Here is a 26,859-nt window from a genome sequence, read left to right as displayed (position 1 = left end):
CACCATGGGGTCATCCAACACTAACTGCAAATTCACACCAAACCTATTATGCTCTTTATGTGTATGTGTATATGTATGAACAAATATGCTATTTTGAAAAGTTCATAATCACATACGTTTGTTTACACAGACTGTCAAGAAAAGAACTATTTTTACTTTTAAAACAGACAAGTAGGTCAACAACTACTGAGCTAGAGAGAAATACAAGAACCTCAAACCTCCCACAAATGGCAAAGCCTGACAACAAGCACATTAAACTAAGCTATTGGAAAATAAGTAAATAAAAAAGAAATTATACAGAGTAATCATTGCCACACAGCTTGGCAGCACATCCGTAGTTAAAAGTCCATCACCATTTCTATCAAAGCTAATACTGCTGTTCTTTTCCAACAGTGCTTGCTGCCTCTGTGACAAATCATCAACCCAGATACATATTTAAGTTTCAAGTATTCATTAGAATAAACCATCGCCTTTGATCAAAAAAGCTTGGCTGAAATTGCACATGGCAAAAGTGACTGAAATTATAAGATACAGTAGCAACAGTTATTTAATATCAGAGCAAAGTAAGTGCACTGAAATTTTTATATGAAACGGTGCTTCTCATTAGTTACAACATCTGCTCTGAAAGCAATGCCTCCTACTTTAGTACGTTGGCCTATGACAACAGGGGTGGATGCTGGTGTTACAGCAGTAGAGGTTGAACCTTCCTGCCAACATTCCATGACACACTGTTGCCGTGTGACAGATGGCAGCATAGTAGTCTGGCACAATGGCATCTGAAGCAAGGGTTTGGGATTTAATTCCACCCAGCAAAGGGGAAAAATGGCACCCACTGACATTCAACAACACTTGTTGCATGTTTCTGGAGACCGAACAGTGAACAGGAGTACAGTGAGGCAGAGCACGATGCGTTTCAGCAGCAGAGACAGCAAACGTGGGTCACCTCCACTAAACAAAATGCAGCATGCAGGTTCCTGTTCATTGACGGTGACTATGTTGAAAAATACTTTTGTAGCTGAGAATTTGCTCTATCCAATAGTGTTACTGAGCTCCTTGTATGTGTGGTAGGAGGCATTACTTTTGGAGCAACCAACATAGACAATATATACACAATTACACTGAGGCCTGAAAAGTTCATGAAAGCTTAATGTTTTATATACACTGCTGTATTAAGTATTCTGCCTGTAGTGGAAAGATTCTAAACAATAAGAGGATGAATGATTGCTCACTGTCTGGGAGATACCAAACTGAATTACTACAGGACAGGTGCAAAATCATTATCAGAAGCAGCTCTTTACTCAAGGCAATTTTAGGTCACGATAATTCTTGCAGTGAGACATTATGGATACTAAAAGGTTACGCTGGGTCAATATGCAATAAGAATTCAAAGAAGAGAAAAATAATTATGCCATTTAAATGCAACGATCCCATTTCTGGCTCAGGAGCTGTCTGAGTCAGGAATAAGGCTCTAGGGAGTTGTCACTTGATATCACCATAGCTAACACACTCCTTTCCTCATGAAGCCTGTGCTCATGGGGAACAGGATGGTGGCCTGGATGGACCTGCACTGCTACAGGACAGATAACTCTTTCAGCTGAGGTACTCGTGAAACACATTAGGATTTCCTCTCCAGCAAAATGCATTTTAAACACTTTCCTAGACTTTGATACCTGGGTGACATTGGATTGTCATCTTTAACACAGGAAACAAAATTACTGAGACTCAATCATCCAAAGCAGTGCTTCATTCTATGTACCATGGATGTCTGTTTCCAAGACTTTCAATGCAACAGTGAAACGTTTCCTCGTTTGCAGAAGAAACAGCACTTTATGGTCAAGGACTTGCAATTTCAAAAAGCAATAATCAGCATGTAAGGAAATACACACAGGTCATAAGTCATTTGAAACAGATGCAGCAGCAAAAGAAAATTGGCTACATAAGACTGTAAATATAATTCAGTCCTAACAAATAAAGCCCTACATTATGTAGCCAAGAGATGGGTGTAACCAATTTTAATATGTCTAGAAAAACATTGCCAAGCTTATAGTTTTGATTCAGCAAAAATCCTTAATAATCTCTCATTTGAGCAACCTACAGACTACATTTTTGTATTTGCATATCATTGAGAACAGCCAACAGTTTTTTCCAGAAGTGAGACATCAGCCCTACAGAAGAACAAAAAGCTATGTTTAAAATTAAAACAAAACTAATATATGCTGAAATTCAGACTTTAAGCATCACAGTCTTCCACAGAACAACTGAAAATCATATAGCCTTAATAGTACACAATTATCCTATTACTGTACAATGTATATTTTATTTAAACAACATGCAAAAACCTCGGCATCAAGCTGATACACAATATTGACAGAACTGCAATCCCAACAATGCCCAATATTTGAACTTTTAAGTTCCTGTTCCAGCTGCTACAATTATGCTAATATTAAGTAGTCTTTGCCATATAACTGACAAAGAAGCATAATACAGAAGTTTCAGGAAAAAATGGCTCAAATGCTTTTGAAAAAAAGGTAAACAGAAAATATTCTGTCTTACTAGCATTAAAAAAATAATAATTGGAAGCAGTACCTCATACATTGGTAATTGAAATGAATTGGTAATGCTCATAAATTGGTAATTGCTATGTGACAGGAGGCCTCAGTATCAGTTCATAGCTTCTACTACTGCTGCTCTTGTGCAAATCTATCCAAATGCAGGCAAGAAAAAGGCTTTTGAAAACTTTCCATGTGTATGTTAGTTAAGCAAGTACACAGATGAAATTTCTTGCCCACCCACCTACACAGAGCCTTAAATACTGCTTTGTAATGTTGTAGGGCCAGTTAGAGCCAAAACGAGTACCCCTTTCCCATTACTCTCAGTTCATCCCCTGCTGGTGGTAAGGCCAGAGGAAAAGAATGCCACAGAAGGCACCTGAACAGAAGCTAGGCAGACTGCTGTGAGGACTCCAGGAAGAAAGACATCAGATGCAAGTCGCGACAAGGGAGAAAACAGACTTGAGAGAGCACTGATAGCATCAGCAATGACTGGAAGTGGCCTGAAATTGAAGTCGTTTCTAAGTTCACAAAAAAATGCTGCCAGCAAACAATGCCCATCAGAAAGTGCCCACCATGACTGCTGAACAAACTGTCTGAGGGAATTAAGAATGTTACTGCCAACAGTTCTGTTTTTGACTGTAACAGTGAAATCCATGCTGTACAAAGAAAGAAGTGAATCTAATTCCAACCCTGAGAAAATTTCTGCATCAATATAATTGATATTAAAAAGGAACCTATGAAGGTAACTAATTGAACTCTAGGAAAATGAGTAGAAAACATGACTATAATATTAAACCTACTCTGTAAAACACTGCTGTGGGGCAGGATTACAAGTGGCGTTTGATGCACTACCATAATTAACCTACTTACATACATTATTAGAAAATAACCTTTAACTACATCACCGCATAATAGTTTAACCAGGATCTCTACCGTATTTGTGTTAAAGCAAGAAGCTTGACAATCTGTTCACAATGGCTTTTTCCCCCCTCTTCTCATCACTTGATTGTCCTGTGCCTTATTTATTGCACATCACTAAAACCTTTCATGAATTATTAACTTCCCACTGACTTTACCTACCATGCTCATCATCACAACACGAGAAATTCATTAACACTTATGGCAAAAGCTTCACAACATCTCTGCAAAGGGTATATAATAAAAAGACAGTCTCTCTATTGTTCCCCATTTAACACTGTAGTATCTTAATTTTGGATTGAGTTCTAAAGCCAACAGCACTTCATCTTAAAACACCTAATTCGACACACCTCTACAGGTGTTGAAACGGTCTCAATGATTTCTGTTGTAACACTGAGCAATTCTTTTAAAAGTAAGGTTGAAGGGTATGGGCGTAGGACTGTAGAAAATTAAGACCACCTTTCCAAACTAAAGGTAAACAGCTTATCTCCCATCACATGAACTACAAATAAAAATTCATACTGCAGGGTAGCTTCTAGATGTTTTAGTCAGTAAGCTATCCTTGGTGTTTTCACAATCGCCTGCTTTCATTACCCATATTTCTGTCACATCAGAAAGGGATATTGAGAGCTCCACAAGTAAGAGTCTCTTGGTTGAAACTATTCTAATTTCTGCAGTAAGTCCATTAAGCAAACTTGCTAATAAAGAAAAAAAAGCAATCCCTTACATAACAGTACTTTGTAGAGTTGCTCCTCAATACTGTTAAACCCATCTAAAATTAAAGTATTTTAGGCTAAAATCAAGGAAAAAAAATCATCTGTGGACTTTCAGAGGTCACAGTGTACTTCAAAAGGGGAAATAAGAAGACTTTCAGCCTTGATCTTTGCTTGCCAAGCAGCACAAGATTCTTCCAAAGAAGTGTAGCACAGTTAAAAGACACAGCCCAAGTAACGCTTGGACCAGTGCATAAAGTTAATAGGCTTTTCACTGTCTCTACAATATCCATAGAGTTTAATAAAACTACAGTTATACAAGCCTGTAACAAAATTTAAAACAAATGGATGAAAGTATAAACAAAGTAGCTTATGCTTAAAACTAAGGAAACTTTTCTTCCCACAGCAAAGATGAGCTCACAAGCTCACAAAAATTGACCAAAAGGACTCCAGATTTTCAACATCTGTCCAACAAGCTACAATTACTACATTACCAAATATTTTGCCGATGGGAAAATTCACCTGAATGGATTCCTCCAGAACCATTCAAATGGTATCTATAGCCCTGAACAGGAAACTGCTGTTAAGATTATAGCTAATGATATTTCTTTGTTTAAAAAAATCTTTAGTTTCATTACAGTTTTTACACAATTATGGTGGAGTTACACTGATGTAACAGGGTGGAACTAGATGGCAAACATGAAAATCAGTCATGTGGAAGAATACAGGAAACCCACAGGAAGATAAGTGAAGGATCCATTCAGTTTACTTACCCTGCTAAAATGGGGAACAAGACTATGTACAGGATGACTGCCCCTATCTGTAATGCTTCATTGAATATAAATAAATAAATGAATAAATCACAGACCTTGGTCTGTTGGCTTGTCAGATAAACTATAATAAATCTAAGACATAAGACAACTGAATAACAGCCTCAGGTTTTCATTCTGTTTTTGAAGTAACACATTCCATCTTTGCTCAAAGCTCTGGAAGAGGCTATAATTTCCTGAAGAATGAACAGAAAATCATATCGAAGCCTTGTTTTTTCTAAAATCTCTGCCAGCGTCCATCTAGAGAGGCGATCGTGACTAAATTCTACACAGCAAGGGAACCACAGAGTAAAAAACCCCTGTTAGCCACCACCCTGCAAAATGCTCTTTTCCTCTTTTTGTCTCCTCCTCCTTTCCCTTTTCTTCTTCTCCCCCAATAGAAAAGGAGGAAGAAAGAACAAAATAAGCCTATCTAAGCCTCTTTGAATTCAAGTCTACAAAACCATTTGGGTCTTTTTTTTTCTTTTTTTTTTTTTAAACAGATTAAATTTACTTGTAACATCTGCAAGATCTGATACACACAAGAAGATATTTCTGAAAATAATTTTAAGGACAATTCTTTTTTAATACATATAATAAAACAAATTAAAATCTGAACAATTGTATGCATTTACAGAGCATCAGGAGGCCAGAGTCACCCCCTTTCCCTTTTATTTTTATATACTTTTATTAACACACGCCCAGCACATTACAGATTACCCATTATCTAAGTCTATCTAAAACAAGAGTTAGCATTTCACCAAATCAATAAAGCATCAGCGCTGCATTCTTCTGTGTCTCTGGCTGGCGGTGATGAAGTGCTTTCTATGATAAAACCCCAGTCTCCCAGGAGGGTCCAGTCTGGTGCCCTAGAGCCAGATTATCACAGGAAATTCCGCAGCAGCATTTGTGGGAAGAAACATTTCTTCCCTCATATTTTAATTACAAAAAGACAGAAGCCTTCTGGCTGTGTATGCTACTAAGGATAGACCAAGACTTTCCTCCTGCATTCAAAGAGTTTGAGATCACCACCAAAGGCAGTCAGAGCCTCCCCTCTCTCTGTCTCACCATCTGACAGAGGCTCACCTCTGTCTTGTAATGTGCTACAGCCATGGGGCTGCATGAACATCTTCTCCCTACTGTTCAGATCAGAATTATATTCACCAATTTTATTGATGTTATACACAGAAATAGCTGTCAGAACAGCAACTGAAATAAGGCCTTTCTTTCTGCTGACAGTGTGGCTGAACTTCTAGTTGCTCAGGTTTTTGATTTTGAGGGACAAGAGACAGTGAGAGACAAGAGACAAATCTGAGGGACAAAAAGAAGCCACACCTCAAGCACTGTATTCAGTTTTGGGCCTTTCTCTACAAAAAAGACACCGAGGCCCTGGAACACATCCAGAAAAGAGCAACATCCAGAAAAGAGCAACAAAGCTGTAAGGGCTCTGAAGCACAAGTTCTATAAGGAGTGGCTGATGGAGCTGGGATTGTGTAGTTTGGCCCAGGGATGACCTTATCGCTCTCTACAAATACCTGAAAGGAGGTTGTGTGGGGGCCAGCCTCTTGTCCCACATAGCTAGCGACAGGACTAGAAGCAGAGGCTGTAAGTTGCACCAGGGGAGATTCAGGCTGGACATTTGGAAATTTTTTTTCTTTGAAAGAGTAGTCCACTGCTAGAAGGGGCTGCCCAGGGAGGTGGTGTGGAGTCACTGTCCCTGGAAGTGTTCAACAAACATCTATAAGCAGTACTAAGGGACACGGTTTAGTAGGGAAATATTGCTGGAATGTGGACAGTTGGACTGGATGATCTTGGAGGTCTTTTCCAACCATGGTGATGCCATGGTAATGACTTGGAAGACTGTATCCTATTTTTGATGAAAAAAAAAAACCAAAAAAATCCTAACAAAATCTTTTCTTTTGTTGTTCTATCAATGTATAGGTACTGTAAAAATTTTACAGATGGCCTATTTGACAGCTATCAATCGTTTGAATGTCATAATATGCAAAATAACATTATTTGTATGAACAAACAATGTCAGGATGTCTGTAACAACCAAAGTCTAACATTAAGACTTTGTACAAAGTTTTTAAAAATAATCTCAATTCCCATGTAAAGCACCCTTAGAAAGGGAAGATAAACATTAGAGGAACTATGCAGACAGTCATGCCTTTTCCTGCTAGAGAAGTCCCTTTTTCAGGGGAGTAGGGGGAAGAAAGCCAGGGAGATTTAGAAGATACCAAGGGCAAAACCAAACTGAAGCGACAGCAATTCCTAGTAATGCTAGGAGATGGAATTTTATTAAGAGCAATTTAATGAAACAAAGGTAACGGCAGCAGTTGAAATAAAGAATTTAGCAGCTTGCAAAACAAAATTAAAAAAAAAAAAAACTGGGAACCTTTACAGATAATATTGGTCAACATGCATGTTCTTAAAAGACCACTTAGAAAATTTTGCACAAGGCTGCTACTGTACATGGTTGGTCTTTCACAACCAATGTCAGTCTCTTATGCATACTATTAAAATAATCAGGGGTACTTAAAGGAAAAAAATATTTACATCGTAGAATATGAAGGTATTGTTGAAACATCAGATTTCAAATTGTTAAAAGCATACTTGGCGTTAGCCAGCAGGATAAAGCCAGTCTCAGGCTTCAAAAAGCTATCTTATTCTAACCTTTGAGCTGGATAATAAGGATATTTTGCATTTATTAAAGCCAACTGCTGGCTAATTTGCATTTCTAATCCTTACAGGCATAAGTAAGAAATGAGATCTCATGACTTTTCTTCTTTGCAGCATTCCCACACTGAAATGCAATGCTTCTCACAAGTTGCTATCAATAAACAGTTAACATAAAGCATACATTAAAGACTGCCTCTAAAAGTAGCTTAATTTATAATAAAACAATAAAATGTTCACATTTTGCCTATCATTCTTATTTCAGTTAAGGAAAAGCACACTGAAGTATTCTGAAATTTTCTTACATCACCATGACTAAACGAGGCCAGCCACACAGAGAGCAGCACAGCCAGCATGCTAATGAAACAAGCTGGCCATAACCAAATTGCCTTTAAGAAAGATTCTTCCAATAGAGCTACAGAAATCCCTCCTTCTCCCCACCCCCCAAATCAGACGATACTATCAGATTATATTATTGCCAAGACAAGCGAACGAGAAAATAAATAACTGTACACTGCATTCAGACAGAACGTGATCAAGATGTAGTCAAGTCTTCCTCCCCCGTTTCCCATTCTCACTGCCTCCATCATATGGCATACTCCAGGTTGTTTTGCATGCTGTGTAAAAAGAGGAGATTTTATTTGCATTGGCTAAGTACAGACCGCAGTCCTGACCAGTACTGAGAAAACAAATACCACTTTACAAAGAAAATTGGACTTTTTAACCTCCCAAGGGTGGTGATTTCACTTTCCCCAAAATTGTGAAATATATGGAGTTTATTCCATGTCCCAAGATACTGAGTAAGATTTAATTACACTCAAAAGAATTCAAAATTTTTCTTCTGTAATTCAGGAAATTATTTTGTGGGTATGAAGATAAGCATATTTTTCGAAGGGAATAAAAAAAGCAAAATGAAAACAAACATATTAAGTAATTTTAATATCTACCTTTCATTTTTCAGTTCCATTTTACCTCCTGACTCGATACAAAAGCACACAGAATGTGAAAACAGTAGTCATGGAGGACAACTATTGGCATCAACGTAACTGATCTCCACATCCATTCAATGTACTACAGTCTCAGACAATAATACAGAACCATGCTATGCACTCAGTGTTTAGGATCTCCAGATGAGTAGTACTCTTCCTGGAGACTGATGGAAAAAATAAAGCTGAAAAAGGGTTAAAATGTCTTATATATTTTAATTATTTGCAAAAGTTCTTTAGTCACATCTCAGAATATGCAGAAGGAACCTAGCCTTGCATTTTGGGCTACAGCGTTTATTTAATGCATGTGCCTTTTCCACTTCTCTCCTTTCCCATAAAACAAAACTTTAAAGTGACACATAGAACACAAACACTTTCTCAGTGTATAAACACATGGAAACAACTGCCCCCCAAAAACCCAAGAGTAAGACATTCGCACAACGAATAAGAATAGTGATGGCCTAATGATAAATACAACCTATTACAAAGACTTTAAAGCAGCATAAATTACGTTTCAGATTTTAAAGCAGTCTGTAATTAGTAGCTAGGAAATGGCTTCCCTGGAGAGGAGCTATTCCACATTTTGCTTGCAGTGGCTGCTCACTCCTTTGTCATACGCAGCCAACAAACGGGAATACAGCTACTAGACTACAGCATAATCTCAATTCTTTCTTACACTGCCTCATATTTACTAAATACAGTCAAACAATTACATGTGAAATTCTCACTGTAAACAAATGCAGTGAGTACATGCAGCTTGACATTTCTATGCAAGGACTTGACTGAGCAGGCACACTGCCATCTCTCCTTTGGAGACTACTAGAAAATATTTTCATAAGTATGCTAAAATAAATAATTGTAATAGCTATTAAGTGAACACAAGCATGTCTTTCAATAGACAGAAATCTGGAATTGAAGTAGTTCTATGGAAGGAAACTGACAGAGATTTACCTTTGTAAGTTCAATAATTGGCAACTTTACTTTTATTGCCTTAAAATAAAGGGCTGGAAGGAAGAGATGTGAAAGGAAAGGCTAAACGGGAAGAGCTCGGAACTACACACACCACCCCAGGCACAGAACCAAGAGGAAGCAGTACTCTAACCCCATCCACAAAAAGGGATTGAGTCATCCCTTCTACCAGTATCTCACTGAAGAGTTCCAGTGTTGTTTTGGTTCTTTGTTTTAAATATCCACAGTTACTACAAAAGTCTCATTCTATGTCTCCAAAAAGATTAACAGGGAACTTGGTTGCATTCAGCTGCATTAAAAAAAAAAAAAAAGAGGTATATTACGCAACAGTGACCACATTATTGCAATAGAGATACAGTCTTCTGGTTTACCAAACATATTTTAAATCATTTATCATCAAACTAAAAGTGAATAAAAGCACCAAAAGTTGATTAAGACAGATCATCCCACTTCCCTTTTTTTTAAGCTGGAACAATTCACATCCTCTGCTTAAATTCCTCCGGGTTTCCATGGTATAAAAGTCATAGTATTACCATTGGCATCCAGAGAACAACACTCCTGATAGCATAATACATTACAACATTTAAAATATTGGAGAAATTAGTTGAATTTCTGTTTATTTTGCCTTGGCTCTTCCCAGACTTCACCTCTTCTATATGTCCCATTTAGGAGATGGTAAATATTTATTTAGCATATCTTTAATATGCAAGACTACTATTTTCTGATGTTTAAACTAAAAATAACACAGATGGAGCCTTCATTTTGATTTGTCCCTAAAAATATTAAGTGGCATATTTCTCTTTTCAAGTAAGAATATTTTAAAAACAAACTAGGATTTATGTTTTTTAACTATCGTCTCCTTCTGCCACGGTTATTAACTCTTACCAAAATCATTAGCTGCCTGAAAAAGCCTGACCTAAGCAGCCACTCTTTTTCTCAATTGCTCCTCCTGCCAGCAAGCTTTCAAGAGCTGGAGACTGCAAAGATGCAAGGCTCCTATCAGCTTTGGGGGAATGGAGGACTCAGTACTATCAAAAGAACAAGTTCATCATCCCACTGGCAGAATCACTGCTATGGGACTGATAGGCATCGGCTCCTTGCAGCCTGCTGGCCACCCCGTGCCTACGTGGCTCCTCTCTTCTTGGCCTTTGGGGATATCTGCCATTCAGGTTATGTTCTCCATAAAACAGTGATGGTTCTCAACCGAGCGGGCAAGGAAGAGCACATGCTCACATCAAACCCCAGCACATTTTGAGATACAGGACACATCCCTACAAAAGTAGATGCTGCTTCTATGCATTTTTTTCTCTCCATCTTGTTGTAATAGGATTGCTTTGCTTTGAATCACAAGCAAAGAGCTTTCACAGTGTTGCCAGAAATTCAGAAATGCTTTTTTTCCCTTCAATCCTGGAAGTACTTGCCATGTGCTTACTATTGGAGGGAGGAAGACACAAGCGGAAGAAACAGAAATGTTCCCTCTACCTGGTCCACAGCACAGACTGGTTGTGAACAATCAGTCTGGGCACACAGACATTTAACAGAATGAGTGCACAGTATTGCAAATATAAACACACAAGCCTCAAACTGAAGGTGGTTCCACCACACTACTGAAAGCATTCATAAAAGTCAATCTCTATAGTTAGAAACGGATGCTCTACATCCTATCTGTTAGTACTGATCTACAGGCTTCCACAGACAAAAATGCAGTTGAAATTAAACAAATAACTAAACCACCACAAGAAAACAATTCTCTTTTAATACTGTAACTGTAAATACTAAGAAAAAGTATAAACAACGTAGTGCCAAAGACCAAATTTCTTCCCTCCTTCACCAAAGTCAAAGTGGTTTTCATTCAGATGTTTCCCCAAGTTCAGAGAAAATGTATTTTATTTTCAAACTCTTACACAAGTTTTCAGATATCTGAAACGATTAAAAATTCCAAAGTATGTGCTATGTTCAGAATTTTTCATGAGATTGTAGCAGTCTGTGCCCAAAATTTTACTGTCTGAAACAGAGAAGGTATTTTTAGCAGTTCAATTACACTTACACAGTTAAAGATCTAATTATAGTAAGTCTTCTGGAAAGCAGTACAGGATATAAATTATAGCATGGCATCTTCTCCTCATTAGCTGCTCGTGCATGCATCCATACGTCCACTGCAGCAAATCTCAAATAATCCAGCAGAAGTTACAATGGGAACCTGACACAGTTCATATTTAGTTTCCCCCACCGTAAGTTGTTTCTTTGCCCACAGCTGCACTCTGCTATTTATTTTCAACCTTAGTGAGGAAGATTCAACCAATAGGAAATTAACAGTTGTAACTCTCATCACACTAATGACATACTGAAGTCGCTGCGGTTCCGCATCAGCCCAAATCAGGTTTGCTGCTGTCAGGATCCCAGCCCTCCCACTCCGCCCCAGCCCTGCCTGCTCCCTCTGCCTTGGCGGCAAGATAGCTGTGGCTGTGCAGCTGAGCTACTGCAATGTGTTCAGCTGGTGACAAACCAACTCCTCCTCACTCCTCAGCTCCCACAAACAGATGAAGTGTTCCCAGAAGCGAGCACACAAGCCTAGCACCACAGCAAAAGGAATGGGGGTGTGCAGTCAGGGCTGGGAGAAAAAGGCAGGACCAAGACAGTCTGCTGTCAGCTCTGCTTAGGCTGCTATGAGAACCTGGGCTGCTTACATCAAACCCACCTGCAGCTCACCTGACTTCTTCCATATATTAAAAAAAAATATGGCTAATTTAAACAATAGCCATAAGAAATATTAATATATAATAACCACTGACAGTTTTAAAATCTGTGATGAATAACTAAGAGAACTACGTACTTTTAAAATATTTAGTCCATGTTTTTATTTTCTTTGCACTTGCCCTAGCAGTTGCTTAAAACATCACAATCCAGTCATGAAATCTTTTCTGTCTCCCATTTCACAACAACCTAACAGTCTTTCTTCTAAAGCTGCATTAGATTAGGCTGCAAAGTGCAAATAAATACCTTGAGAAGAAAGAAAGAAAGAATTCCCATGGGAAATAGCTATACAAATAAAGCAACCATAGACACTCTGAAGCACTGCCACCCTCAAAGCCGTCTAGATAAAAACAGCTCTGCCTAAAGCTTTTCTTGGTTTTGGAATGAAATTGCATCAACAGAAAGACCCACAACACATGGCAACTCAAGGATCCTATTCTACTGAAGTAAGCCTTCTCCTAAACTACTGCTTAAAGTTAATTTATGAATTGCACTGAAATAACAGATCATTTAGTTATTTTTAATCGATCAAAGGCTTCAGTTTGCCTCAACTGGGCAAGGAATGACTCAGGACATCCTGGTTCATTGTTATGTCTCAATACCCTTTTTTGAAACTGCCATGTTTTACAAGACTTGTCCACATGCTATACGCTGCCTAGAAGAAAAATAAAAATAGAAATGAATTCACCTTATCAAAGATTTAAATAAACAACCCAATAATATTAACAGGAGAAACTGAAAACCTACTGTTTAGGATGCATAAAGAAGGCAAATAGAAGTGAAGATCATGAAAGCAATGTCTGAAGCTGTAGTAGAAAAACCAATCTTGCTTCTTAGTAATAGAGAGCTCAAAGAATGACAAACAAAAACTTGAAAACTTGAAGACATTCCTTTGGTGAGTGGATACTAAAATGTAATTCAGTCATGCAGAACTGAAGCTGTTAAGTAACTCAGCCCTCAGTTCCCCAGCAAACATCAAACTCCTCAAAGCAAGTAACCAGGCAACATTTAGACACACTTACAATGAGAAGCCTGCAAGAGAACAATGCAAACCAGGTTCTGGGCTGTCAGTCATAGGGAAGGACACTGACCGTTGCCATTTGCAGGTTTAGCAACACCACACCAACAGCACATTTAATTTTGAGTGTTAAGTTGCTAATGCAGTATGGTAAATAAAATTCCATCAGGCCACAAAAAAGGTAAAAGCAAAGGTGTTTGCATAAGGAAGGGTATTAATAAGAAAATAGCACAGGCAATATGCAAGATAATTATATGTGGCAATTTAGAAGATGCAAATGCCGAGGAAGCAAATGTTCTCTTTTGGAAAAAAAGACGACACTACTCATGAATGCAAAGCAATACATTTTCTACAGTGAGCAAAATAATAGAATGCAATAGCTTTAGAGGGCCTTGCTCTTCTGTATATGGCAGGACAATCTTTTACACAGAGCTGCTGCAGTTCCTGACATTTCAACTTCACCAAGACTGTGGGCAAACAACTCTTCCTTGGCTAAGGAAGTTTAAAAAAGCCACCCAAATACTGAATATGGGAACATGCTACCAGATTTGTGATCTAAGTGGTTAAAAGTCAGCACACTGATTTTAATGAGCAGGTGTAAATTCTTGACAGATTTTTGAGCCAACTTCTACTGAAGTTGCTAATGATTGAAGCTGGTGCAGACTGAGCCAAAATAAAGGCACTTTCATGTTTATCAGCAGGAACTGTAATAGTAACAACAAAAAAAGAGGAAGGATCAGAGAGGGTGGTATTATTTATCAAGAAAATACTCAGGTGATTCCATAATTCTTATATTAATGAGTTCTGGTGTGTTTTTTGTTTGTTTGCTTTTCAAGATTCTGTGGACCCAAAAGCTAAACAAACAAAGAAGATCTGGGTTCTCAATATTTTTTGCTTGCAATTCAAAACAGATTTGTAGTAGTCAGTTTTAGAGCCAATTTAAAAGCTAAGATTTGAGCTGTGCTTTGACAATCATCCAAAAGAGCAATTCTTATAGGAAGTGTTTGACCCTTGTATTATATGATTATTCCTTTTTGAAACAAAAGTATGATTAAATATATTTAAATATATATAATCATATAGAGGAGATGGGTGAGCATAATCTTCATCAACCTCAAAAAAATGCATTTGCCTATCTTTAATAATGAAAAGGGGTAAGAAAGATTTTAGTTATTAAATTAAGCCCTTTAAGTAAACAGATCTTTATTTTTAAAACGAATTTTAACATGTTGCCTGAAAAGACAATGCTGAAGAAAAGCAGATCAAGTAGAAAGAGTAACAGTTAATAGAAACCACACCTGACTCTAAAGTCTCAAGTAGAAAACGCATAGAGACTAGCATTGTTTTACAAGAAGATAACATACATGCCTACAACTTCCTTGTCTCTCCCTAGACACTGGGTTATGGCTCTTCATGGAGGCCTCATGAGATTGACCTCTATTGTGACCCAACATGGCCATTCTTATGTTCTTAGAAAAACTACAAAATAAAAAAATTAAGTTAAACTAAACAGCAATACTATTCATTATATCTTGCACCTAGTAAACTAAAATATAAAAGTTAAGTATAATTATTCCTGACATCAAGATTCCTGCACTGATAGTGGCCTAAGGCTAAATTATCAGTTATGTCATTGGTGGTTGATGAGGGTGGGAAGTGAGATTAATGAAAGCCAGAAAAACGTGCGTTTGTGAGAAAACAGAAGAGATGTGACATGTTGACTTCTTGGACTTCTATTCCAATTCTTGAAATGTAACAAGACAAAAAATAAAAGATAGCTGAAAAGGCCTATTGAGAATGCCTACTTAGATAGCCTAGTATTCGCAGTTGAACAGAAAGATCATTAAGAAAATTATTTGAGCGTGTCATTTTGAGGGATGAGTTCTAAGTACATCTGATTTAATGCCTTCACTGTACTGCTTCTTCCAGACCACAATGGTTAGCTAATGGATTGATTGCAAGTTCAGTTCTTTCTTCATGCAGAACCACAGCTGGAAACCAGCAAAATACCCTGAGCACAAAGGAGTATCTCGGAAATGCCAGGGAGTGGTATCACTTCTCTTTCTATTTCTCTGAAAAGATCAATAGTTGCTGTACTTCCCAAAAGAAACAAAGGGAACAGAACCAGAATCTCAGGAACGATGTTCGAAGTAATACCAAATCTGGAAAGTTCATCACATAGGCTTTAGCAGACTCTTCTTATATCAACCACCTTAGTCTCACGGAGAAGTTTGGAATATAAGATTTTAGTTCACAAGGTTGGAAAGAAGTAGACAAAGGAACCTGTTACAAGAACACCAATTCTTGCGATAAATACAGCAGAACAAACTGAAGAAGCTAGACTGTGAGGACTGCAGCTGTTGGCGTTGAGTCAGCTTGTGAGGCCCACCAGTGGGTGGGGATGGAGCTCTGAAAAGCACCTAGCTAATGGGAAGCCTGTTTTTCAATAGCCATTTCTACAGGCAGAAACAATGAGCAGAAACAAAGTTGACATATCAGATGCACACAGGAAAAAAAGACCCTATTTCACTGAGTATTCTATTCAGAGGATGAAATAAAAGATGTTTCTGTTTTGAATTAGTAAAAGCAAATTCTTCACATATAGCATTTTAATACAATTTTAAAGAAAAGAAAACCACACACTTCTTCACACGCTTTCTTATGCAAAGGCCACATCACTTAGCAGAACCTCTTCTCATTCCAATTCTCTTTGCATACTACACTCAGTGAAAGATCATTTTTCACCCAGTTACATGTTCTGAACATTGCGGAATGTGAACCTTTCACAGATAAAGAACAGCAAAGACAAATGATAAAACTAAAACCAGTCTCCTGATGGTTTTCTTGGATATATACATTTCCCTTCCTGTCTGCAGTATTCTGTAGCAACCGTAAGACTGTCAGAGAGCACAGCCAAGCAGTCCAAATGGATCTCTGCTATCAGAAAAGGGAATATTGCCTTCTTCCAGACCTGACATTGCTGTCCCCACTCTGTGTACTTGCTCTGGCGCTCATCTGACCACACCATAAAATAATTCAATTTGCTAACCCAAGGGGGGGGGGGGGGGGAAAAAAGGTCAAACAGAACAAAAAGAAAAGAAGCTGGCTGGTTTAGTCGTGTGAATTAACTTTTCACAGTGTAAGAGGACTGGGTGAGTGGGACTGCTCCATTCACAGCCACTGTGAGATGGGCAAGTGCCAGTCTATCTCAAAGACTCAACCATCTAAGAGCCTGAACAAAGCAATTCAGAATCATGGGCAATCCACTAAAACATCTTTGATGGTTTTATTTGAAGTTTCTAGGACAAACTGCTTCTGACATAATGCATTATTTAAAAAACAAAAAACAAAAAACAAACAAAAAAAAACATTAATTTAAAATATATGGGTTTTTTTGGTTTTTTTTTTTTTTTGAAGATCAAACAAAATTTGAAATAAAAGTCTCTTAAGGCCTCTAACTATAAATGCATCTCTAAAATAAAAACAGCCTCCCAGCTTTAAGAGGACAGAGTGGAACAAACTAAATTAGAAAAGTGAACCAAACATCTGTAATTTTAATATTTTGTTGTGTCTACACAACAGACATACACAGAGCTGATTAATTAAGTAGTTTGTGCTTTCCTCTCAGCCTTGTTTGCATACATTATACCTTACCATTCAAGCCATGTGATCATGCTCTATTTTTCCCAGGACAACCGCCTCATTCAGCACGCTGCGTGGACTCTGACCCAGAGCAGCACGAGCACTGCACACAGAAGGAAGCTGCTATCTGTACACCACTCCATCAAAGATGTTCAAGGAACATGACAATGCAAGATACAACAACAAACACAGGACCAGAAGGAGCGCAGGTGCTCTGTAAGAGTATTATAAACTTGGCAGGCAGTGAGAGACACCTCCCAGGCTCACTTGGCACAGTCATAGGATGCTGTAGAACAGACACACACCTAACTTCATCAGACAGAAGCTCCATCCCTCAAAGGACTTTCTTCCCTCATCTGCAGTTTCCTGGTCCAAGCCACGCCAATATTTACCACAACAAGCAGTGTGTGCTACAGAGAGCAGCTCACAGACGTCAGACACAGACAGAATCTGTGCCACTGTGCTATCCAAAGAGACTCAACGCCTGGCTCTCCTGTCCAACATCTTCTACGAGGAAAGCAGAATTTCAGATTCTATTGGCTTTCTGGTTTAAGTAATATTAGTCTGTTTTACTCCAGCGTCATTCTGCCTGCAGAGCCAGTGGTGCTGACACTGCAATAGTTCTCTTCAGGGACCCAAGGAGACATTGTGGTATCCATTCACATTAAGCCCTTTCTGCCTGTGTTTGCAAAAAACTAGAAATGGAACTTCAAAATCAGTTTCTGCAGCTACTCGTGTTTTAGGTTGGGCTCTTATCACTCAGGGAAGCTCCCAGTTTCCACCCGCAAGAGTACATCAACTTTTGCAGTTCACATTCAGAACTTGGTTCTTTTCCAGCTTCTATGTTACAAAAGAACTGCTAAAATCTTTTTTGCCACGTCTCTCACAGTCTGGAGGCACAAGATAGCGAGAAACTATTCTGATTTGCAAAGCCCAGCATGACCAGATAAGGGAGGCAGGCAGCACCTGCAAAACAGCACCTGCAAAACATCTCGAACAGACATCAAAGAAATCCCTGCACTGCCATGAAAATATTTGTATCCGATCCCTTACAAATAACTTTTAGGTAGTCGAGAAATGAGAGGGAAAAAAAACCCACAATAATACCTCATGGCTTTGCTTTCAATAGATTTCTATGCATCTTCAGCCATACTATTCTCCCCACCCAGCCAGGCTTCGTGACCCCTTTCAGACAAAAATATCGTTAGATAAAATTTGAAGTTGAGCAGCTCCCATGGTGACAGCCCAGTTCCCTGCAGGATGGGCTCCTCAACATCTGGACAGCCATTCCCAGAGGAAATCAATCACAGGAAATCACGGCATATGTGCTCACGCCTCAGCTCAGTTTGCACAAGGCGCCCCATCCCACACAGGCGAGCGCCGGGCCAGGAGCACTGTCAGAGCCTCGAGCGGCACTCAGAAGGCCATGCCCACCACGGTGCTAGCAGCACGCTTTCCTCCTGCAAACCCTTTAGACGTTTAAATTCGCAGCGAAGAAAACACCTTCAAACCGCCGAGCCGGGGATGCTCTCTGTGTTCTGCTATCTGTGTTCCCCGGGCTGTCACAAGGGGGCTGCTCTTTTTGTCTCCCATTCGGCGGCATCGCACCCACCGCCGGTTCCCCGCGTGACGCCGTAACGGGCAGCACGGCGCCGCGGGGCGCTTTGTCAGCGGCGCGGGGCCCCCGCGAGGGCCATAACCGCCCGCAGAGACAGAGCGAGGGGGCGGCCGCGCCGCGCTTCTCCGCGGGGAGAAGCGAGGAGGCGCGGGAGGACGGCGCAGAGCGGAGGACCCTCCCGGGCGGGCGCGCACAATGGGGAGAGGGCGCAGGCGGCCGTTCTCCATCAGTCGCCCCGTTTCGCCGGGCGACGCCGTCCGTCAAACGACCGCCGCCGGGAGCGCGTTCGGACCCCGCGGCAGGCGCAGCAGCGGTCCAGGGGTGTGCCGGCGGCGCGGGCCAGAGGGGCGGCACCGCAGCCCGCCCCGCCGCTGCCCCACGCCTCCCGCCGCGCCGCCGAGGGCGGATGGAGGCGGGGGCGCGGGGCGGCCTCCGGGCCCCGCGGGGAGCGCGGCTACGACCGGATCCGCGCTGCGGGGCGCAGCCCGCCCGGCGCCCGCTGACACAATGGGCGGCGCGACCCCGGCCCCGCTTCTCCCCCGAGCCCTCGCTCACCCCTCCGAGGAGGCTCTCCGCGCCGCGGGTCCGACCCGCTGCTGGTAGTAGTGGCGCCGGGTGCTCGCTGAGCCGGCGGCCCCGCAGGGCGGGGCGGGGCGCTCCGTTCCGCGTTCCTCCGGCAACCGCGGCAACGTTATTCCCTGCACATAGCGGCTAACGGGCAGAGCGGGCACGGCGCTGCGCAGGCGCCGCCCGAGCTCACACAATGCGGGGGGGTGGGGGAGGGCGGACGGCACCGCGCAGGCGCAGAGGGCCGAGCCGCGGGGCCGGAGCTGCGCCTGCGCCGACTTCAGACAATAGCGCGGCAGTGGGAGGTGAACGCGGCTCCGCCCCCTCGGCCGCACCGGGACCTGCGCCGTGCTCAGCCACTGCGGGCGCGTGGACGTAGGCGGAAGGCGCGCGCAGTACGCAGGCGCGAAGGCGGTTGCGAGCCACAACAAAGGGGAGAAGAGAAGCGGTGCGTATCCTCCTCCCGCTGCCGGTTGTGCGCGCGGTGGGGACTACACCTCCCAGCGCGCTCCGCGCGGCGCGCCGTTTGCCGGGAACTGTGGCTGGCGCCGCGGTCTCCCCGCGCGCTGTAGCTGGGGGCGTGGTACAGCTCTGGCGTCCGGCGCTCGGCTGTGGCTGGTAGTTGGCGTTGTAGCAACGGAAGGCGGCCCGCGGGCGTAGCGGTTCCTCCGCGAGGCGGCGGGGGCCGGAGTGCCGCGGGGCAGCGCCGCGGAGTTCGGTGCGCGCCCTTCCCGGCGGTCGGCGGCGTCCCGATGCGGGCGCCTCGCGGGCAGCCCGCCCTGGAGGAGTCCCTGCGGCGGTACCAGAGGCGGCTCCGAGGTGAGCGCGGCCCGCGGAGCTGTGGGCGGGCGAGGAGGGCCGCTCCTGCCCGGGCCGGCCCCGGCTGGACGCCCGCCGGTAGTCGGACGCGCTGTGGCCGCGCGCCGCTCCGCTGCTAACGGCCCGAGGTGGCTTTCCTGAGCTTTAGCGTTTTCACCAAGTGTTTGCGGGAGTCGGAACTTGTAGTGAAATTAGAACGAGCCTGAAAGTACTGCGTCTGGTGAGCTGTGGCCCTGTGTGATCGCACGGGCTCTTTTTAACAAGTTGCAGCTCTTTTGGTGGTGGTTTCTGAGGTGCTCTGTGACCTGCTCTGAACTTCACGGAATCACTAAGGTTGATAAAGCCCTGTTGGATCACCTGTCTAGTCAGCGGCCAACCCATCCCTGTCATCTCACTAACCGTGTCTCCGTGCCACGTCCACATGATTCCAAACACCTCCAAGGACGGTGACTCCGCCACCTCCCTGGGCAGCCTGTCCCAATGCATTACAATTCTTTCAGAGCATAAATTTTTCCTGATGTCCAACGTGAATTTTCCCTGGTGCAACTTGAAGCCATTCCCTCTAGTCCTATCATTAGTTACATTGGGAGAAGAGGCCAACCCTTACCTCACCACAATCTCCCTTCAGGCAGTTGCTGAAAGCAGTAAGGTTGCCCCTTAGCCTCCTCTTCTCCATACTAAACAACCTCAGCTGCTCCCCATAAGACTTGTGCTCCAGACCCCTTACAGCTTTATTGCCCTTCTTTGGACATGCTCCAGGGCTTCAGTGCCTTTCTTTTAACGAGGGACCCAGTACTGAACACACAGCACTCAAGGTGTGGCTTCCCCAGAGCTGAGTACAGAGAGATGATCACTTCCTTGCTCCCGCAGGCAACACTATTTCTGATACAAGCCATTGGTCTTAGCCACCGGAGCATACTGCTGGCTCACGTTCAGCCAGCTGTTGACAAATGTATCCAGGTCCTTTTCCTCCATGCAGCTTTCCAGCCACTCTGCCCCAAGCCTGGTCTGCTCTTTAATTGTGCCGTGCCTGACTTGCCTTTTCATTTTAGGTATTGAAGCTCTGTTAGTACTGGCCTCTTGAATGACTGCAAAGCTTAATGAGTGGCATGCAGGCAGTGGAGAAGGCAGATTTCTTGTGTTCATTCTCATCTAAGGAGATGTGTTAATGTGTTTTACTTCCAGAGTACACGCCTTGCTCAGTTCTACCTGTGTCCTGCTGGGGCATGTGGGAATATAGTTTTACAGTGGTTACATTGAGCTGCCTGAACTGCCTTCAAAAATAGGCTGTTCTCATCTTTCTTAGGTTGTGACAGCAGAAAAGCCAAAAACCTTTGGAGATCAAGCCTACTGTGTTTTCATTCCCTATGTTCTCCAAGCTTTAACATACTTAATATTTCTTTTGTGGGTGTGGTTTAGTAAGTTTGGTTCTTTTAGTAAGTTTGGTTCTTTTCTTGATTCAGACCAGGCTTTTCATTAAAATATGCTTTTGTAGCATTTTGCAACACAGCTCAAAAAAAATTTTTTTTTTAATTTTGTCTTAGGCTTTTTGTGCTTTTAAACTGAAATTTCACTTTCCGTCAACTAGAAAATCTGTCGGAGTTGCTTGGGAACTGTTGTATATCTATAGATACATCTTCATAGTCCTGATGAGCTTATAAGCTTTTAATACGTAGAGTTCAAAACATGCCTTTGTACCAAGCTATCTGGAGGCTGTAGGTTATGGCTTTAAATTTCATGTAACTTTAAAGGGTCTTTCTCAAGAATCTTGCATGTTGGACTGTTTACAGGAGTAATATTAGAGCTCATAATATAAAATGACTGGATGCATGTATTCTGTTCATGCAATTTATTTTAAGTTTTCCCTTTCTCTGACTGGATTGCTTCACACTGGACCCACTATGGTTTTTAAATCACTTCAGAACAGCCTTCTATTGGCTGTTCCATTTCCCTCTTTTTTGCCCACATTGGTCCCACTAGCTTTATGATTCACTGTGGAATGAATGGATTTATTGCTCCATGAGCTGATGAACCTAATTCTTTTCCCATCTTAATTACATAGTTTGAGATTTTCGTACAAGTTCACATCACTCGTGTAATTGGGATTCTGGAATTTCAGGTAGCATTTAGCACCTTTAATGTTTTTGATATGCAGCGTTTCTGAAGAGCAGTCCTTGACCTTATGTAGATCCTGGCTGATGCATTGCAACACTTCCTCTTGGACATGGGCTGATACATGGCAGGAGGTTAATACCATCCATTCTGGAGATCGGAAGAATCATTTTATGGCTTTAATCAGCAAGATGAAAGCGTGTATAAGATCTCAAAGATTACCAGTTACTCTTCAGTGCAGTGTCCTTTGTTGTAAAGAGAGTTGCCTCAGAAGACAGGTTTGTAGGGAAGTCCAAGCGTTGAAAAGCTAACTACAATAGCCAGGGGGCAGAAAGCCAGACAAAATGTGTGACTGAGAAATAGGTTGTGTTAGAGCCCAGTAGAGGGATTTCTGATGGAAGTACTAAGGGCCCTGTAGCAAGGATTTTCCTGATAAGTCTAAGACTTTGTATAATTACAGTCTTTACAATTGTGTGTAATGTGGAGTTAGGGGGGTGGTATTTGTGCAGTGGATTTATTAGGTTACTATGTAAACTTTCACACTATTGAAACTATTTCAAGTGAACTTCAAAGTACTCAGGAGGTAATAGAATTTATATTCAGAAGTTATCCCTGAGAGAAGGGGTGTTTTCTACTGTAGAGTAAGAGCTGTGCTATTGTAGTCGTATCAATTACCAAAAACTGGTGGTCATGGCATGGATGTCCTGTGAGCCTTCTGCTCTGTCCATGTCATGAACACTACTGTTTGAATGGTCAGAAAGAATCCGTTCTAGCTAGCATGCTTCAATATTATAAATTAATCTTGTGAGTGCAAATCATTGTTTTTGAAGGAGGGTTTTTTTAATCAACCTGTGAAAATCATAGAATCATAGAATTGCTTAAGTTGGAAAAGACCTTGAAGATCATCGAGTCCAACCACAACCATACTGGCCTAACTCTAACAACCCTCTGCTAAATCACGTCCCTGCACACCACATCCAAACAGTTTTTAAACACATCCAGGGATGGTGACACAATCAATCACCTCGCTGGGGAGCCTATTCCAGTGATTAACAACCCTTTCTGTAAAGAAATGTTTCCTGATATCCAACCTAAACTTACCCTGGTGCAACTTGAGGCCATTTCCCCTCATCCTGTCACCAGTGAGAAGAGACCAACCCCACTGTCGCTGTAAACACCTTTCAGATATTGGAATAGAGCATTAAGGTCTTCCCTCAGCCTCCTCTTCTTGAGACTAAACAGCCCCAGTTCCTTCAGTCGCTCCTCTGTCCAGTAAATATGTTAAATACTAGTAGTTACATTTCAGTCTTCTTAAAAACTAACAAACTAGGCAGTTGTCCTTAGATGATAGTTAAAGCAACATTTTTTGCAGGGTTGTAGTTAATTTTTTTCAGTGTCTGTTCTTTATCATGTGTACCAGTTGGAGTTTTTTTCCATGTCTTGCAGCCAATTTTGTTGTTCTGGATGGTTGTTTCCTTTGCTAAGCTCTCCATTAGGTCTTAGAGTATTTTCTGTGGCACTTCTGAGTTCATGAATGAGGTAACGTTGGTGCTTTCATTTGAAGAATTGCTCTTCATAGACAGTCTTGGGCAGTGCCTGAAAAAACATCTTTTGTTTAGGCAAACAGGGTTCAATGCCTTCTCTGTTTTTTCTGTTTTCCCTTCAGTGACGTATTGTTCTCACAATTTTATTTTTTTTGCTCCAAAGCTGAGTACTACTTATATGGAAATACAGCAAGCTTTTTTGTGTTGAATTTCATTTCAATGTTTTGACTCTAGCCTTTATTTATTTATTTATTTATTTATTTATTTGACAAGTTGAATGCATCAGTCATATCTCCAATTTAATAAAAGAACAAAATACATTCTACAGTAGTAGTGACATGCTGCTAAAAAAAAAAAAAAAAAAAAATTAATTGTATTTATATAAAGATACTTCTCTGAAAAAAGGATACCAGTAATATATCTTCAGGGTTTAATACTTAAGATGAAAGCTGATATGTCAAAGAAAAAAGAAGCATTGGGTTTTTTGCTGGCTTGTGTTTTTTCATGATGATAGGATCATGGAATATCCCGAGTTGGGAGGGACCCCAGGGATCATTGAGCCCAACTCCTGATTCCCCTCTTGCACCATCCGAGATCCAAACCCTGTGTCTGAGAGTGCTGTTCAAACACTTCTCGACTCCAGTAGGTTTGGTGCCATGACCACTAAATACTGAAAAACAAAAAGCAATATCAGTTTAAAAAGTTTTTTTTTTTTAATTTTTGGTTCACATAAGTGATCTGTAGAAATTCTGAAATTGAGTTTATATATATATTTTAACATTTCATATTTTTCATTCTAGGAAACAAATGAAATATTTTTTGAAGCATGTTTTCAAGTGTATATTTTAATGGGTAGTACTAAGTTGCATCAGATCCTCTCTAGTGTAGGAAATATTATAATTACTTTTATATGTCTGTAGGCAACTTAAAAAAAAAAATCTTAATGAATACTGGAGGGGGAAAAAGCGTAGGGGAAAAAAAAGAGAGATCAAGGCTTTCTTTCCCCACAGTTGATAGTATCTGCATATTAGATTTGATTGCTTTCAGGAATCCTAGATTGTGTTATCATTTTGATTTGTTTCCAATTAAAGTTGAACGTTTAACACAACCAGTACTCTTCTGTGCATGGAATCTGTTTGTGGAGATCTTCGTATTACACCTGGATGTGGTGTCTGTGCTGGAGGTTGTACCAGATGGTCTCCAGAAGTGCCTTCCAACCCCAGCCATGCTGTGATCCATCTATATCCTTAGCTCTGCCTGTGGGAGATAACACATCAGTGGCATTTTATCACACAACAGAAATATATTCTCAGATATTGTTTGTAAAGTCTTAAAATGCAGAAAAGAATACGACAATCGAATTTTAGATATGCAGGCAGTTTTGGGCAATGCATTTTTACTGAGAGCTACTTTTGTAAAATGTGCTGTTATAGGAATAGCTAACTGAAAAAGTAGACTGACTGTGCTAGCACTTAGAAACTTACAGCTTCTAAATTCACTTTAAAAATTATTGTGAAATCTTTAAATAAAGATGCCTTGGTCTCCAATAGTTTGCATCCACAGAGGTTCTTTCTGCTTCTTTCATGCTTAGAAAGAACATTTTTACATTGATAAGAGCAACACTGTGTACATTCCCACTTGTTAATGTTTATTTTTTTATCCTAATGCCCCCAAATGATGTACTTAGAAAAAAAAATTGTACATCTTGCCTCTTTTATGTCCAGTTCAACTCTTACTCAAATGAATGTTAGCTGTTTGGTATTGAAAGCTCCTAATTCCCAGTTTCCCAGTAGTGAGCTTTTTGCTTATAGCAGCAGCCTTTTTAATTATGAAACCAGAAAGCGTTTAAGCAACTTTGTCAAATATTAATGAAGCTTTCAAAAATATGGGGATATTCTTCCAGAGACAGGAGATGTTTAGCCAAGAAAAGTAGACATCAGCGTGTCACAGATAATGTTTTTATTACGTTTCACTACTACTCCTGCACACTTTATTTTATGGAAGAAAGCATATACGTGGGCCTGTACTTTGTTTTGTTTTTATTCTTTCTTTTCCCCACTTGCTACAGAAGGAAAATTAGAATTCAGGGCTCTCTGACAGAGGCCTACAGTGAACAGGAAAATTAGGTGCATTTTCTAGTTATCAAATGACTCTCCGTGTAATACTTTAGCTGACATAGAAAATTTTTTGGTAACAACTCATTGCAACATAGTTTACTAAATATTCAAGCCATTGCATCAATGAGATACAGTTACCGTTTGCCAATTAACTCTCCCAGTCTCATAACATCCTGTAATCCTTTAGAATGGATAACTTAATTATGCCCATTAGCTAATAGAAAAATGTATGACCTAGATTCTCTTGCCTGAGCCACCACCTTGTGAAATATATTTGGGTTTGTTATAATAAATTACGACTGTCTAAAATTTTAGCTTTTGCTTCTTCTCTTACACTAACTTGGTTAAAGCATGGAGTACCTGAAAATCAGAAGATGTAAGACTAGTCATAAGATTAATGGGTTTTAAAAATGAGTGCTGTGGAAAGATGAATATGTGAGAAACAGCTTATGCTTCTATGAAAAACTAGCATCATTAAAATGTGAGACAGAGCTGGCACACTGGGTTGAAAATATTCCTAAATAGAATGGTTTTGGTGTCTTATTTATATTTTATGGACTATAGGTGAGTTATGGCAATGCAGAGAAAAGGACTGTGAAAATCGTTATAGTCAGGGAAAAGAAGTATTTCCTAACTTTAGTCAAGATGATGTATTTGAACTTGAAAAAGATAGATAAAGTGAAGCTAGATTTACATACTTAGCTTTTGTTCCAACTTGAATTGCTGTTCGCTTTGCTGTTTGGAAGAAAGGAGCTATTAATATTTCTAACCATCAGCATTTATTTTACTCTAAGACAATTGCTTGTTCTACCAGCAAATGCTGAACAGTGATTTTTTAATAAGTTTTTTTTAATATTCAAAATATATTTTCAGGTAGATGTTTCTGAGTTCACTTGGTATTACAGCAGAGCCCAGATATCCTTCTTTTTGATATTTGCAGAAAGCCATACTCCTCTAGGCTGCTTTCCTGTCTACTTTGTGTATGCGCCACTTAAATGGAAGAGGAATAAACTACTAATCTCCATTTATACATAGGTAATGG

The 26,859-nt window shown here is 40.8% G+C and overlaps 2 protein-coding genes across 21 annotated transcripts in view; one reads left to right on the top strand and one right to left on the bottom strand.

Annotated features, from left to right (window-relative positions):
• The window catches only part of CEP170 (centrosomal protein 170), an 88,071-nt gene extending 68,675 nt beyond the window's left edge, over positions 1-19,396 (bottom strand). For 5 of the 13 annotated variants that reach the window (XM_031592554.2, XM_090135343.1, XM_090135347.1 and 2 more), the window contains exon 1: positions 19,214-19,393. The gene's annotated coding sequence lies outside the window, so the exon portion shown is untranslated. Of the gene's footprint in view, positions 1-641; positions 718-18,543; positions 18,648-19,213 lie in introns of those variants that run through there. The other 8 variants (XM_090135346.1, XM_090135350.1, XM_090135345.1 and 5 more) reach the window with 6 other exon arrangements.
• Positions 19,397-19,538: 142 nt separating this feature from the next.
• SDCCAG8 (SHH signaling and ciliogenesis regulator SDCCAG8) overlaps positions 19,539-26,859 on the top strand; it is a 101,996-nt gene continuing 94,675 nt past the window's right edge. For 5 of the 8 annotated variants that reach the window (XM_090135352.1, XM_090135353.1, XM_031592702.2 and 2 more), the window contains exon 1: positions 19,698-20,044. In XM_090135352.1, the coding sequence (XP_089991478.1) occupies positions 19,978-20,044 (67 nt within the window). In that variant the 5' untranslated portion in view covers positions 19,698-19,977. Of the gene's footprint in view, positions 19,674-19,695; positions 20,045-26,757; positions 26,853-26,859 lie in introns of those variants that run through there. The other 3 variants (XM_090135354.1, XM_090135355.1, XR_016464171.1) reach the window with 3 other exon arrangements.

Source organism: Phasianus colchicus, chromosome 2 (assembly GCF_987193195.1).
Source record: "Phasianus colchicus chromosome 2, bPhaCol1.hap1.1, whole genome shotgun sequence".
NCBI classification, from domain to species: Eukaryota; Metazoa; Chordata; class Aves; order Galliformes; family Phasianidae; genus Phasianus; species Phasianus colchicus.
Note: the sequence above shows the minus strand (reverse complement) of the source record. Positions and strands in the feature narration are given on the sequence as shown.